General features: G+C 41.9%; 1 protein-coding gene across 3 annotated transcripts in view; it reads right to left on the bottom strand.

Annotated features, from left to right (window-relative positions):
* Window positions 1-528: 528 nt before the first annotated feature.
* LOC138967596 (core-binding factor subunit beta-like) overlaps window positions 529-16,512 on the bottom strand; it is a 59,916-nt gene continuing 43,932 nt past the window's right edge. For all 3 annotated transcript variants that reach the window (XM_070340198.1, XM_070340214.1, XM_070340206.1), the window contains exons 4-6: window positions 11,233-11,349; window positions 6,433-6,561; window positions 529-695 (exon numbers count right to left, since the gene is read on the bottom strand). In XM_070340198.1, the coding sequence (XP_070196299.1) occupies window positions 543-695; window positions 6,433-6,561; window positions 11,233-11,349 (399 nt within the window). In that variant the 3' untranslated portion in view covers window positions 529-542. The remainder of the gene's footprint in view (window positions 696-6,432; window positions 6,562-11,232; window positions 11,350-16,512) is intronic.

Below are 16,512 nucleotides of genomic sequence, written 5' to 3' on the forward strand. Positions count from 1 at the left end.
CACTCGTTCCTTTTTCAAATAGGCCCTATTAAAAAGCTCGCTTTCAACATTTAAAAAACAACTTGAGTATACCTGATATCACATAGCAAGCCATGCAGTATTCTCTATGTATGTAAATGAGTATGTATATATATATGTATAGAATGTTTGTTGGTGTATCAACGTCTATGAATGAATGGTAAAATAAGGGCGCTCTTTTAGTTTTGTAGTCGACTGTCCTTCACCTGAAGAGAGAGAGAGAGAGAGAGAGAGAGAGAGAGAGAGAGAGAGAGAGAGAGAGAGAGAGAGAGAGACAGAGAGACAGACAGACAGACAGAGAGGCAGACAGAGAGAGACAGAAAGCCCATTCGACTATGAATCATGATGTAACTGTCTCATGATGTCCTTCTCCGAAATGGCGTAAAATTCGGGAAGACTTGCAGTAAGAAAAACCCTCTGGGCCTGAGACACGTGGAAGCAGCTAAAGTTCACACTGTCCCCACTCTTGTCTCAAGCAGTACCATTCAGTTCAAGAACAAACAATGTGTATGGATATCACAGTCTTACTTTATTAAGGAATGTCGAGGTCGAGTAAATACAGTTTTGCCGAAAGAGCCTTGAATAAGGCGGAGGTAAGAATTTTTGTCATGCACGTTGAGGGTGGAGAGTGGTGTTCCCCTGTGCCAGCCCCGACCTTGACCCTGTGGCAGCGGCCCCTGTGAACACACCACACAAAGAACAAGGGTCAGGGAGGGCATCAGAGGTCAAGGACTTTTGAGATGCAATATAAACTGTATGCCCTGTCAATACTGGGGAAAAAAATCATCGTTTCATAATTTTGTCACATGAACATAACATATTGGGAAATACTAACTGTGAAACTGAGTCAAGAACGCTTTGAGACCTTTTCAGGGTCATCGTATAACTTGTGTCACACACCAGACATCACAGACTAAAATCTGATTACTAAGAAACAAGTTTTGAACAATGGTAGAAAGAAAAATATAGGAAAGATAGATATTTAAGCAGTGCATGGGGCAGAAACTGAGAGAAAATTACCACAGTTACCAATGACGGACAAACTGATGCTGTCTAAATAACACGAAAACCACTCGAAAGATTAAGTATAAACCTCTGTTAATCCCAGTTTAGACAGCCACAATTCACATTCACACACAAACACATTCACACAGACTTTACACGTTCGAGAATCCTTACAAACCTATCCAAAGACCGACATTGGTGCGCGTATATCGCTGTCAGTGATTGAGTGTGTGCACGTGCTCCCGTTTCCTACGTAAGATGGTCAGTGGGCTTTTGCGTTCCAACTTATTTGCGTGTGCTTTCTGTTCCATATCAGTGTTTGTTCGACAGTGGGTGCAAACCAGCAATACCCCTGAGTCCCGTACGAGTCCTAACTCTCGTGTTGTTGTTGGTTTTTTTTTGTTTTGTTGTTGGGGGGGCTTTGGCTGCCTTTTTTAATTGGGGAGGGGGGAGGCGAGAGGAGGCGGCGAGAGGGGCACGTTTAAACTTCGCTTTCTTTTGTTTGTTCCAAGTGTGGGTAAATGTGTGTTTAATAGTACATACACTCGTTTGCGTGAGAAAGCGTGCTTAGCTTTCAATCCATTACAATATTCGTAAACGGTGCATTTTGTCCAACCCTGATCGCTTTTTTTTATTTTTATTAAGCTTTAATATTCAAACTACAAATCAATCTGATTTTTTTTTAACCAAACAAACCTACAACGACGAAAGCCCATATTACGGAGATTTAAGAAACGAAACGTTGGGACGTTTCGTTTTGAAGTTGTGGTAAACGTCATTATTTCGGGGGTCTCTCGCTGGAAAGGTGAAGGTCAACTGAAACGGAACGTGGAACGTCAAAACGCAGTCACGTTTTCCACCCCCCAAAAACGAACAATATTTCGTCAACTTTTGTGAGTATTTTTGCACACTAACAGTTTTATTTGTTGGCCATTTTATGCATTGCGAGATTCATCAACCCTTTCACAGTCTTTCAGCGCTGAGAATGTGTTCATTGGAGGTAGACAACTGTTGTGAACTGAAATATTTTGAAGGGTGCTGATCCTGGTACATTTATCCAACTTCATGGTGAGAAAGCAAATGGCGAAGCAGAAGTAGGTCATCGCATCGAATTTTTATTCTGGCTTCGTATGTGATCAGGTGCATGAATTGAAAAATGTGAAGCTCTTGTGCGTGCAATGCGAGTATGTCAATCCTTTATTGACTCGTGGAGTTGAAATTGTGCCATGCCCAGTCAGCGGATCATATCCTGCCATGCCCGGCCTTTCATTCCGAAACGAAACGTGAATACATCTAAATCTTGTCTGCGGCCTATGCCGTCTCGTTACACGTTCCGTTTCGCGGGGTGACTCATTCACCAAACGAAACGAGCTGCAAAACGAAACGTGCTGTTTCTTAAATCTCCGTATTATCATCCACAGTACTCAAAAACCCGACAGCTTCAACAGTGGATTGTCCAACAAGGATCGTTGTTAAAAGCTGGAGTGAGAAACAGAGGGCTAGGGATGAAGGGAGAATCAGAGGGCTAGGGATGAAGGGAGAATCAGAGGGCTAGGGATGAAGGGAGAAACAGAGGGCTAGGGATGAAGGGAGAAACAGAGGGCTAGGGATGAAGGGAGGCGGCGGGGTTTGCCAAAAAGAGCGGCTAAAAATCAAAGACGAAGCCTGGTCAAAAAAGATCTTGAGCGAACAAATACCTTGTGGTCTGTGGCTCTCCGCCGCCTTGTTCCACCCCAATATCATCCACATTCATAGGGCGAGAAAGAAAAAAAAATACCGCCCAATCTGGCCACTGGAAGCGTCTCAAAACGAAAGGGGACACCAGACCAATTGACAGAACAGAAGAAAAAGAATAAGGAGACGAAGAAAAAGAGATGTTGAAAGAAAGACGAAATAGAAAAGGACAGGGGCCGAGAGGAAGGGGAAGAGAAGAAAAGGTCTCTGAATACCCGTTATCTTTTCTCTTTCTTTGCCCAGTTGAAGAGTTTGTGTTGGTCTTTTTTTTCCATTTCAGGTTGGCCACATGTCGTGTAGGGGTAGACAATGGGGACGGTCCTTTCTCTATACACACAAGTCCGTGACCACGGTACCGTTTGAAGGCAATTATACACCGTCAGTTTCGCTCTGTGTTGTTCTTCGTGGCCAAGCTTGTGTGGCGGTCTTAATTACGATTGTCAGACCGTCTGTCGAGGAAATAACGTCGCAGTACAGACATATCTATCAATTCTGACACAGTGGAACTTCTGTTTTAAGGCTCTCCATTTTAAGACCTCTGAAAAACCAAAAACCAATTTCCTCAGACTTTCTCTTCATAGTGTCCGAAATTAACCTCTCTGTTAAGACATACATCTCTGTTAAGACCTAAATCTTTCAGATTTTTTAAAGGTCTTAAACCAGAGGTCTTGCTGTAATCGGTTTTCTAACCTCTGCGTATCTAAGAACAACTTTGCCTTTGTGTATGCTGTAGTTATTTTATGATTGTCTCCATCAGCACATGCGTGTGAGCTCAAACGTCTGGTAAGTAAAACTTTCATGTGCGCTACTGACTCAAGGCAAATGTGAACGCTTAACAAGATAATCGCGGGACTGACAATTGCCTTACCGCCAATAAAACTACCGAAATCTGATTTCAGGCATATTCCCATGCACACTGCCCAGGGATGTCGTTTGTAGTCGGCAGTCGCCGCAACTTATTTCAAATGTCCACAAAATGTTGGGTCAGCTAGGCAGAATTGCAGAATGTGTCCATGGTTCGGAAAAAGCGACTCCAAGGACTGCCTCCATGACCATTACGTAAAATTTACCGGTGGAAAAACAAAACAAATCAGAGTACCAGAGATACAAATCTAATCTGTAGACAAACAAACACCCAAACAGACCGAGTAAATCCTATAAGCCCCATTATTACATAAAGGCGGCTTAAAAACCCTGCTCGGTCGGCGCTGACCGTCTCCGCCGGGCCACTTCAAGCACATGAGTAAATCCCTTACTTCCAACTCTTATCAGTGTAATCATCGGTCCATGATATGTATTTTAAACCAGTCATAAAAACGTTCCAGTCAGTTCGATGCGGCATACTTCATGAATGTCTCGTCCTATGAGAAATATTGTTGTTTTGTTGTGTTGTTTTTGATACAACGGACATTCACGTTGAAAAATCATTTAAAAAACATTTAGTAAGAAATGGTAAGAAAAAGATAGTTATTAAAGAAGGAGACATTATCATCAGCAACCCTCGCCCAAATGATGTTCTTTGGAAACAAATTCCCTTAGGCCAAGATAGCACGAAGTACGTTCCAGTGCCGAAACCGTTGTGCAAGGTTTGACAACTGTACCAGTATATGCATTCATTCGATGCGGGTAAGTCGTGCAATTTATTCTGGTGCCAAAAAAAAAACCACAACACAAACCTAATTCCATGTTATATAACTAGCATTGAAACAACAAATTCACTCTGCAAATAAACTTTAAAATCATAAGGAACTGCAAACCCCAAGCACACCGGCTTTCTCAGTCAAAATTTGTAAACCCAAGCACACCGGCTTTCTCAGTCAAAATTCACCCGCTGAGGCAGCGCGGAACCCTGTCGATTGTTAAAGGGAGGCAACTCTGCGCACCCCATTAATCGATTTTTGTGGCGTGGGGGGAAGGCAACAGGACATTGTTGCTTCCTCAGTCGGGAGGGGAGAGGCAGGGAGGACGGTCGCCAACGCGGCCTTTTCTCGCCCTCTCTTTCTCACTGCCAGGCAAGCTAGCTACGGAACCGTTAGATTTTATTCGCAGCTCACCGGATTGTTTACGCCTGTGCTTGCAACGGCAGGTAATGTATTTTGGGTAAGGACCGGGTAGCACAGTTGTCTACCTTTACTTCATCACAGTGTAAGGGTTTGAGGCAAGTGTCTGAAATTTGTGATACACATTTGAAGCACTTTTTTTTTTACAAAGGGGGTGAAATGGAAAGACCAGACAAAAGAAAAAGCTTCAAGTCGGACAAATAATATACACAAAACATGCAAAAGCTACATGCAATACAAAACGCAAGCAGAAGTGTAAAACATTATTTTATTTTGTAATTGCCTTTGTACCAAATCATAAAACAGATTTCAAATTTGTTGAAAAGAGGCAACTAAAGAACCATGCACAAAATAACACGATAAAAAAAGAGGACAGCTCACTTTTCAACAACAAAAAAGACATGACAAAAAGCTAAAGCTTTCATTTTCACAAAGTCAGAAGATACAAAGTAACAAAAGCATGCTGAACATGGATCAAAACAGAACAAAAATCTACTTTGAAAATAGATTCAGTCTTATTTTATGACACATGAAAGATTTTTTTCTGACTAGAAGGTGCACTCTTTTTCACAACATCACACATCTAAAATACATAACAGCAACTGTAACTTTTGGCAGTTAGTTTACTACCACTTGCTTCAGCAACAGCACAGGTATCACAAGCAGTCTTGAACAAAAATAAAGTTTTGTCTCTCAAACAAAAAGGACACGGAACACTTTTATCAACAAAATGTACAAAACAGAAAAGATGATAGAAATAGTATCAAAGTTTTTGTTTAACAAATAGTTAAAAAAAAATACTTGTATAATATATTCTTCATGGGAACAAATCTAAAATATAGTTTGCATTTTTCTTGCAGAAGAAACTATCTGTGCATCACTAACACAGAAGACAATAATCAGCAGTGCCATATTTAAAATAAAAACACTTTTATGTCACAAATGATTTGAATATGTAAAATACCACTTGGTGCAAGTATGAAAACCAGTCAAACTCTAGTAAAGAAGCTGACACATAAGGTCTCATAATTTACCAGCAAACAATCACATCAAACAAAAAAGTGCATGCAGCAACTTACACTCGCACATGCCAACCACAACAGCGACCAAAGCTTACAAAACAGAGGTAGACTTTTTGTAGAACTTTCACATACATCTTTACATTTTGAAAACCGAAATGATCATGAAGTGTGAAGGTTGAGAAATTATATGTACATGTCAACATTCAAACCACATCCTCATTTTCTCCATCACATAGTGCTGACTGTTTCATGCAAACAGAAAGCCTGAGATGCATGCATCGCAACAAAGCAAAGATCGACCCATGGGAAGAGAGGGCGGGAGGGTAAATACTGTTTTTCCATCACAAGTAACGACAAATGCTCGCCACATCCTCCAAACCACGGGATTGGAGGCAGCAAGGTGCTGTCACTCTGAGACAAAGACCATCAGAACACGGTGGGGGTGGAGCCCGTTCAGTTTGGTTCCAGACATTATAGCACAAATTTAGGAGGCGGAACGACAAGTTTCATGACGGATTATTGTTTTTTTTTTCTGGGGGGTGGGGCCTGGGGTGGTCTGGGGGGTTGGAAATCTGTAACAAAGCTTCCACTACCTCGGCTTCTGATTCTGCTTGTCGTTCCTGCTCCTGGCGGAATCGTCGCTGTCGTTCTTCAAACTCCTGCTGTTGGTTGAAGATTCTCTCGTATTCCTCATCCTGCTCCCGCAACAAAGCGTCCTCCGCCTGCCAGACAGAGAGAAACAAAGCAATCCTATTACATCAGCTGACAGACTTTCTAACGGGACTTGAGCAAGATGTCATTTCTCAAATCTAGAGGGCCCTTAATGGGGCCCGGGGTATAATCTGAGATTTATGAACGCCCCCTGCAAGTGTCGACGGTGTGTGTCAACCCAGGTGCGGGGCGGAGAACATGCGTGCAGCATGCTGCCCCTTGTTGCTTACGAGTGCCGCTCGAGGCCCGAACAATGACGCCAGACCCACCCTCAATGACGGGACGAGGCAAAGGCCAGCATCTTGGAGGAAAGCAACTTGCTTCACCTGTGCCCTGTGTGTATAATTAAACAATTGTGGAGGAGGTCTTATTAAGACATGAGTGGGTTGTGTGATTAGCAGGCAGGGGGCAGGGCAGGCAGGAGGGCCCAGCTGATCATGACTAAGAGGGGGGCCCCTGCTTACAAAGGACAACATGTGCCTTGTGCAAGAAGAAAGCCAGGGAAATGAGGAAAAACACTATCAGCTGCCTTGCTAAGAAAGCTAACAAAGCCAGTTTTAATTGGTTTGGCCATTGTAATGGGGTCCCAGCCAGCCTGCCAGACATGCATATGGCTGCCCCAAGAGTTGCCTAAGAAAGATACAAGGAAAGGAGCCCTAATAAAGGTGGGAACCATTCCACACAGCTGAGCAGGACCAAGGACCCCCACTTGCATATTGATTTTTTCCTTTGTCTTTCCTCCCCTGCCCCATTGTGTGCTTACAGTTTAATTTTCTTGTTTTGCCAGCCCCAAGTTATGAATCTTATGAGGTGGGTTTTTTGTGAAGGGCCAGCTGACAGAAGCTGCTGGTAAACATGTGCTTCCAGCTAAGCTGGGACCTCCACAATCTCTGCAAAGACTCTTTTCCTGCTTCCTTCAGCCTCTTTGTTCCATTGTCTTAGCAGTTTCTTGTCAAGAAAGTGGCAGATGGAAGGAAGAAAGGAGCCAGGGTAACAGGCCCCTACAAGAAAAATGGCAAGCAGAAGGGGGTGTGTGCACCTCACAGGCAAGTGTGCCAGCAAAAAAACTGAGGGTAAAATCATGTAAAGAAAGCAGGGAGCAAAGATTATAGTGTCCTGTTACTGCCCAGTGTTAAAAAGTGAGAGTGGGTGCAACATATGGGCCTGGTCAGGACGAATGGTAAACACCCCTCCACCCAAACTCTCTGCTGCAGGCCCGGGCTTGCCCTTGCCTTGGTCACAGAGCGTTTACCTCCCTTCCCATGCAAGCTGCTCTCTGCACAGGCCCAGAGAAGGAGGCAGATTTCCACTGTGTCCCAGCTCTTTCTCCTCACAATATGGCCCCTTCTCACCCCTTCTGGTCCTGTTTGACTCACTGGAAAATGATCTTCTACTTCTTCTTCATGTCTTTTTGTAGTTCTTTGTGGTTTTTCTGTATTTTTGTTGGGTTGAGAGGGAGTTTTGGGGAGACAGAAGAAAGAGGCAAGATGTCTAATGGAGCCAACAGGATGCAAACAAAGAAGTCTTCCTCTGCACAATATGTCCCATTTCAACCCCTCATTGTGCAACCTGTGCTTTGAAGAGATATTCTGGTGCACCAAAAGTCCAACTTTTGTTCATTTCTTTGTCTTTTTTCTCCCCATGCAAATGAAATTGAAGCTGGTGGAGTTTTCAATCAAGCTGTTAAGGTAGGGCCAAAAAATCTGCCAAGCAAAAAAGAAAAAAATTCAAGTCATTGGTTTTGTTGTTTACTGCAATTCCTTACAGGATTTTCCGAGCTCCTTAATTTGCTAAAATATAGAATTTCCATCCTTAAAAAAACCCAGCTGTTCTGAATTTCCATTCAAAGTGAGCTATGAAAGATGTGACAGAAACAGGGGCCAAAAACTTCCAGAAGAAGGGAAGAAGGGGACAGAATGAGGGCACAGATGCCGTCTTATGCTTGGTGCTTTGCCGCCTCTCTCTCCTCCTTTCTTCTCCACTCCCAGCCCATCTTGTATCATCTGGTCTCCTCTTCACCACACTGGCCACAAAAGACAAGAAAACTCAGGGACAGGTTGACTAATTGGATTAAACGACTAAGAAATGCAAACCACATCCCCAAGATTCGCCCAAGAAACTCCACCACAGACGGGGCTCCGGCAATGATTTCAAAAAGCGCCACGGTCGCTATTCATATCTGAAATTAAAATGAAGCGGAGACAAAAGAGGCGAGGGGCGAGATGCGGGGAAAGACGATGATGTGGAAGGGAGGGCGTATTTACTGTGGTGAATCTTGAACGCCTTCATGGCAGCGATAAAATTTTGGTCGAAGAATATGATTAAGCGGCCATATGGCCTGTGGTTCACCAACCTCCCCACAAAACACAGGATGAGGTTATGGAACAAAGAACGACAAAATCTGGCAGTGTTGAGCAATATTCATCTACATTTGCATGTGTGACAAATCTCATCTTGTAGGCTAAAACCACAGGCATGTCCCTATCTTTCTCTCCAATTAAAATTCATATCGGAATTCACTTCCGTCAGGACCTCGTCAGAAGAGGGTTTGAATCAGCCGCATGACGGTAATTCTTTCATTGTATTTTTTACCCAGTTACCTGCTCCTTAACAGATGAAAATGCTTTATGAACAGGGCTTAAAGAATGTTTTAATAAACAAAAAAAGCTCTTTATCTGTTTTCTCACCCTGGGAAAACCTTTTTTCTCTTCTAATGTTATTGGTATCCCTTTTTTAACGCTGATAAGCGTAGGACTTCCCCTAAAAAGGCTCTATACACATGAATATAACTTCCAAATGGATATTAAAAGTGTATATATCTGAATTGTAACTGAAAATATTCAAACAAAATATGACCTAACTATTTTAGTTTTAAGAGCAGTCGTTTTTCTTGTGTCTATAATGCTGCTGATCTGAATCTGCTCCCCAACATCAAGTGGGGAAAATACGTAATTACTCAAGAGTAGTATTTGGTAATGCTGTATTTTTGTCCTCATTTTCATTTGATCAAACTTCTCTCAAATATTAGATTTAACTGTGGATACATGGAAGAAAATGCTAATTAAAAATGATTTACATGGGGTTTAATTTAGAGGTACTGATTTTGTTCCCCGTCTCTCCAACTGAGAAATTAATTTTGTTACTTTAAAAACAGAACCTGACAGGGTTTGAATGACAATAAAATAAAATAAATTGCATTTGAAGTCTCTACTCCATACTCATTGTTAAATTTCACTGGTAACAATCATTTGAAACTTAACAAATTAGCACCAGATATACCAAAGATTTTTGTTTAACTCGGACACCAATTCTGAAAAACTGGCGACAAGTTAAGGAACAGATGTTGCATTCTCCACTGTGCTCAAGAACACACAGATCTATTTGCATAATGATATGTCCAAAACATGATTAATTACTTCTAAATGATCAGAATCTCAGAAACATTTAAATTTGGAGAGCAAGGACTGAATAATTCCCCTAGTGCCCATTTTTTCTTCTTACAGACAGGAGCTTGTTAATATTCAAGTTCACATTTAAATGCCTTTTAGTGAGATCATGATATTGCCTGGGCAGAAGAACAACCAAACCAAGAACAAGAGAACACCCTTAAAGTAACAGTTGTGGGTGGGGTTTTAGAGCAGCAGAGCCCAACAAACTTTCCCCATCAGCAAGGGAAGTAGTACAGTAGAACCTCTTTTTTAGGACCCCTTGATTAAAGACTTATCGAATTTAAAGGCCGAGGTCCAACAGGCCAAAATACCCAAGTTACCTAGTCTGGTGGATGCAGTGGCCAAGGCATTCCGCTTGATTAAACAAGCCAACAGCAGACTGCATACCTCTCCTTGGTGTGTGTGCCTTTCTTGTGAACCTCTGTAAATTCCCGTTGTGTGTGTGTGTGTGTGTGTGTGTGTGTATGTGTGTGTGGTATTCACCTTTTAGCCCAAGAAGAAAACGGTTTTTTTCGGATGGATATGTTTCACTTTAAAAAAAAGAAGTAATATAAACCAAACTAACATTCGAAAAGTGCAGACTATCTTTGAAATGATTTATTAATTACAGAACGATCATTGAAAGTGCTCAGGCAGATTAGCCAGAGGTGTCATGTAGCATCCAGGGCGGCTGCAATAGCGCGGAGTGACCGGAACTTTGGGGTCAGGCAACATCTGGTAAACGTTATGTGGCGGGTGTGTGTTGCCGAAAAGGAATGAGCGGTGCGTGGACATTATCTTTCTCGAGTCTTTAGCTCCGCCCAGTCCACCACGACTGACAACTGTTTGATTTTGAATTCAAATTTGGTGAGTGAATTTTTTTTCTGAAAGTACGTTATCTAGGACTTATTATACACACTTTTTGGGGTGCATGTGTCGTGTACACCTTCAAATATTTGCCTGACAAAAATGGTGCTTTTGAGTTTGTATAGACAGAGTATTTTTGAAAATAATATTTCAAGTGAGAGCTCGTTTCCTGAAAAGGGTTGGACATTAGACTGAAGTGCCACGCGCCGCTCTGCTTTTATACCCGACCCTCGGCCTTTGAGACCCTGTTTTGGGGTGGGTTTTGTGTGTGGTTGTTTTATGATTTGCCTTCATTGTCAATTCCCCTTCATACAACCTGATTTTCTCAGATTGGAGGCCTGAAAGTAAAAGGGTGGTTCCATTCTGGTTTCAGTACAGTGTACTCACTTCTGCTCTTTCTTCGTCGAACTCCAGACTTCCAATGCCATCAAGCCGATCAAGATCAACCCAGCCCCTCCATATGACGCATACGCCGTTGAGAATAAACTGTGACTTTAGGTGAACCTGCAACACAGAAAAAAGGCATTTCATCAGATTTTAGTTCTCACTTTCTTGTAGTTTACATTTTAAAGAAAAATGACTAATTCCATATATATCACAGTATTTTAGATTTTACTTATTTAGCCATCAAGAATAAACTGTGTCTCTAAGTGAACCTGAAATAGAGAAAGCGGTAAAACGTCAAAATAAAACTTCAATTATTGTGTTTCTTGAAAAAGCACATGCAAAAAAGATGATTTATAACATTTTTGACTTTCAGAAGATTTTACAGTTTGTAAGTCGACAAACCCTTGCAAGCCTTTTTTTGTTTTGTTTTTGTTTGTTGTTGTGCACCTCCATGCATTACTCATTCACTGCTATTAATGAATAAAACATTAACAGTTTTCATTTCTTTTTGTTGACAGTAGCACCACATTTTTATTAAAACGAAAGTTGCAGACACATCTTTGCTAATGGGAGTTCCAAAAGTCTTCTCTGTGTGAATTGATAACACTCAATATTCAGAATTCAACCCAGATGTGACTCGTGAGCTCTTGTGTCCAGCCTCCCCCCCTCAATTTTCTTAAATATGAAGAATTATCATATTTCTTGGGAACAGTTTGTGTGCACACATGCAGTGTGTGATTCAAAAGAAAAGTTAAAAAAAATTAAAAGAAACTGTCTCACATTTACAAATGGACAATGTTTAAAAAGCTTACATTGTGATTGGTTGGTTGCTCACTTTTCTCACGAGTCACATTCAAATAGCTTCACGCAGACTCACTCAGCACCAACCTACATATACATTTTCTCTGTTACAACCATCCTCCACATTATCTGTCCAAGTTACTTGAAACTACATACTGTACACCACCCTGGCAATCCTACTTCCTCTCTGATTCACTGGATGTATAGGAGCCAATCCTGAATCTTTTCTATTAGCCCTTCTACCCTAGCCACATGTGCAGCTTGAGGGGTACTAACAGTATGACCCTGGTGAACATATAGTACAGTTGTACTCCCCTCCCCCCCCCCTTTAGAGACCTCCACAAATCTGAGAAAATCAGGCACTAAAAGGGAAAGGAGCCTTAAAATGGAGGTAAATGTACACAGGTTAAGAACTGGAAATCTTGAAAACTAGGGTCTTGAAAGTGGGGTGGCCTTAAATGGAGGGTTGCACTGTATAACAGTATGGCCATGGTGAACACAATCTTTGAAAAGCACTGTGGAATTGATCTGTGGTGAAGCAATGAATTGTAGGCTGAATAAAAAAAAAATAAAGACATATATATAGTGGATACACTGGCCCAAATCCACCTGCCTACTCAAAAGTTCTGGTCAACAACAGGTGAAACTTTAAGGACACAGTCAACCCTTCATGTGTGGCACTCTGACAAAGAACAGGACTCCTCTGACTCCTCAAAGTCCAGTGCACTCATGTGTGGTGCATTGGGTATATGAATTAGCGTCAACAAACTTTGTCCCATGTCTTTTTGTGGGTGTTGCTTTTGTTAGTAAAACAATTAATTACTGCACAAACCAGACTTGTCTAAAAAAAATAACCAAAATCACAACTTCATCCACAACTTAATAATAAAAGTGCCTTTATACTGGTCTATGATAAATCACTGAAGCATGGAGATTTTCGCCCACTTTACACCCACTCGGTTTGTACTGTATTGTGTTCCTGTAGTCACGGATTAGGCCTAAGGGCAACAAGAAAGTCAAGGAAACCTTGGTCGAACAGCTAAATGACAAAAACGAAAGCTCAAAAGGAGTGGCTTCAGCTGCAAACTGATCTGTGTCTGAACTTGTTATCTTCGTTGTTATCGTCTGATACTGTGATAGTGATGATAACTGTATTCATAATTGCACTGTGTTGCTAATGAAGAAGAAACAAACTGGTAATCATCCCTCGCTCTTACAACAATACAAGACCTGTGATCAACACAAGGTTTGCCATGTATCACTCATCAAAATTACGCACGATTTGGAAAGAAGCCGAAAACGTTCCCCCTAGTCGTCGGCCTGTTGCGCCTGTGTTTGTCTAACGGGTTACGCCATGTTGTTCCACTGACTGGGAACAGAGCCCCTCGCACAACTCTCCCCTTCATTATCACTTCTCTTCAACCTCTTACGCTTCATGGCCCACGTGTGCGGAGTCCGGTAGCTTCCCAGGCCGAGCTGGCGGCATTCCCCTCCAGTTCGATCGGTCAATCTCGTCCTGAACGGACACTTGTTGCGTGTTTTGTCGTAACATCTTTGGCAGACGTTCCTTCTTCTTCCACACGCGCGTCTTCGGGAAACCCGCGAACTGGCAAGGTCAGAGCGAAGGCGAGGCAAGAATGACCTACATAGGCAGCCAGTCGCAATGAGTAGCAGAGCAGGTGGTTGTGCGGGTAAGACGCTCGTGGGCGCAAAGGAAACGGGACACAGTCTGCAGTCTGTCAAAAAGCGATCAACTGACTGTATTCTTTCTCGATTTTGGCTGCGCAGTGTGAGTCGGCGCCTTTCATTTCTGCGACTAAGGCTGAGTACTGCTCTTAGAGAGTACAAAGTGACAGAAGCGAAAATATAAACGCATTTTTGTCAAAGAAGACAACCGAAGTGGAACATCGTTGCTGAATACAGTCAATACCAACGACCAAGCCTCCAAAAGAATGAAGATGTCGGAGAACCAAAATCTACATACACGATAAAAAGGCGTAAGCTAGAGGGAGTTCCCCAGCTGAAAAAAGTAGGTCAGGAAATTGCAGAGGCGGTCAGCCAGCTGGTGGTAGTGTGTAAGGTCACAGGTAAGGCGTGAGTCAGTGACCACCTCCGCAAAATCTGCTGGGGGCTTTGTTGGGCCTGCTTGAATTTTTGATTCGTTTTGCCCCCATCTTTTGGGGCCTTGGCATACCCTGTAGTGCCAGATCATACCGAAACAATGTTGGGTTGAAAGGCCGGGTTCGGGTGGGGCTGAGTGCGTAGTTTTCTTGGATGGACTTTGAACCCCGGCAAAAAAGGCCAAATCGTTAATAACTTAGTATAGTTATTTGCTAGTTGTGCGCAGTTTAATAGCATTCTGGCGTTTTGTTATACACCTCCGTCTATCACGTGTTCAGTTGAGGTGAGTCAGTTACAGGCAACGTGTTTTTAAACCACCCAGATTGATTGAGGTTCAGTCATCAGTCTAACATTTTCTGAACTGCGTTTATGAAATTAAGGAGGCTTTGTGTCGTCACGTGTGTGTGTGTGTGTGTGTGTGCATAGTGTGTGTGTGTGTGTGTGTGCACGGTGTGTGTGTGTGTGTGCACGGTGTGTGTGTGTTTGTCAGTGTGTATGATGTGTATGTGTGTGTGTGTGTGCACGGTGTGTGTGTGCACGGTGTGTGTGTGTGTGTGCACGGTGTGTGTGTGTGTGAGCACGGTGTGTGTGTGTGTGCCAGTGTGTGTGTGTGTGTTGAGAGAGTTGAGAGCGGCGTAACCACGCGCGGTTTACATTAGCAGTGTATTTTTCATTGACTCGATTCGAAATTGAATGAGTTTCAAGTTCATCTCACACAAACCTCAGGCTGATAAGCCGCTTCATCTGCAAACAGCCCGAGGCAACATATTCCATAATTAAAAGTGTTTTTAGAGTCATCAATACATATTTGTCTGTAATATTAGTATGGTCTCTTCCAGGAGGCATGACGACATGGAACCACTGCATACAGGCAGTGACACAGTTATTTAGGGCGATGTCTTTTGCGTCGTGTCTCCTTCTTGCCCATATTTTCCTTCGTTTGTTTTCTTGATTTTCTTTCTTCAATCATTATGTTATGTTGTTATTGTTGAGCTTTTACACGGGGTAAGAACACCCTTCCACTTCTGTGATTTGTTTGTTTGTTTGTTTATTTGTTGCTTAACGTCCAGCCGACTACGCAGAGCCATATCAGGACGAGGAAGGGGGGGATGAAGGGGGCCACTTGTCAAGCGATTCCTGTTTACAAATGCACTAACCCATTACTTGTGTCCCAGCAGGCTTTAGTAAAACTAAATTAATACCTTCTGGAAGATTACCAGTTTTCAGTATGTTAAAATAGGCTTAACCTATCTACTGCTGGACTTACATCAGAACACTAACAGATTAAACTATACATGAATCGCGAGACAAGCGGCAAGAGAAGAGATTTTTGGAAAAAATACAGGTGAATGAGCAAGAAGGCAGAAAAAAGAAAAGAATTCATGAAGAAAAAGAGAGCATGACAGGAAAGAGGAACCAAAAATCTACCTAACAGCAAACTAGAAAGCTCCTGCGGTTCCAAAAACAGGAGGGGTCTTTAATTTCATAACCGCAGTGCCCCACTGCGGGATCCACTTCTGTGACACCTATAGTATATAATAATAATAATAATAATAATAATAATAATAATAATAATAATAATAATAATAATAATAATAATAAAACATTTTTATAGCGCTGTTCACCGCCGAATGGCAGTCTCATGGCGCTTTACATTAGACATTAAAATTTAACATTTTACATAAAAAGTTTTCTCGTAAGAAATAACATACAAGCATTACACACAATTCCTAGACAACGACCACTTATAGTTATATAAAATAATCTAGAAAAATTGTTTTTAAAAAGATGAAAGAAAAAAACCAAAAACAAAAACACGTAAGATAAGTAATAGACACATAGTTACACATAAAAAGTCTGACACTAAACCAGAACTCACACAAAAGCGTTCAGATCTAAAACAGAACGAAGATGTAACATAGACTGTGGGGGCAACAAATTAAACAACTAACAACTAGTCAACAAGCAAACTTATCATTCAGCACATGTGACTGAATCTGCAAAATTAGTTTAAAAAAAATTTAAAAAAACATTCTTCACAGAATGCAGCGACGCTGTTGATTTTTGGTATGTATCCAAATCTAAGATTCTCTTTACTCCACATGAAAATCTGGACAGATCTGTGACGGGGAACATATACACTGTGTATGATTGTGCGTCGTATTTCATTTTTGACTATAATATTTCTTTGCTTTGCTCAATCGTTTTCCTTCCCTTATGTTAAACTTTCACTAGGATTTTGTTTCTCAATTCCCTCCGCGGGTTAGGGGGAAGAATTTACCCGATGCTCCCCAGCATGTCGTAAGAGGCGACTAACGGATTCTGTTTCTCCTTTTACCCTTGTTAAGTGTTTCTTGT

This window comes from Littorina saxatilis, linkage group LG1 (genome assembly GCF_037325665.1).
Source record: "Littorina saxatilis isolate snail1 linkage group LG1, US_GU_Lsax_2.0, whole genome shotgun sequence".
Taxonomy (NCBI): domain Eukaryota; kingdom Metazoa; phylum Mollusca; class Gastropoda; order Littorinimorpha; family Littorinidae; genus Littorina; species Littorina saxatilis.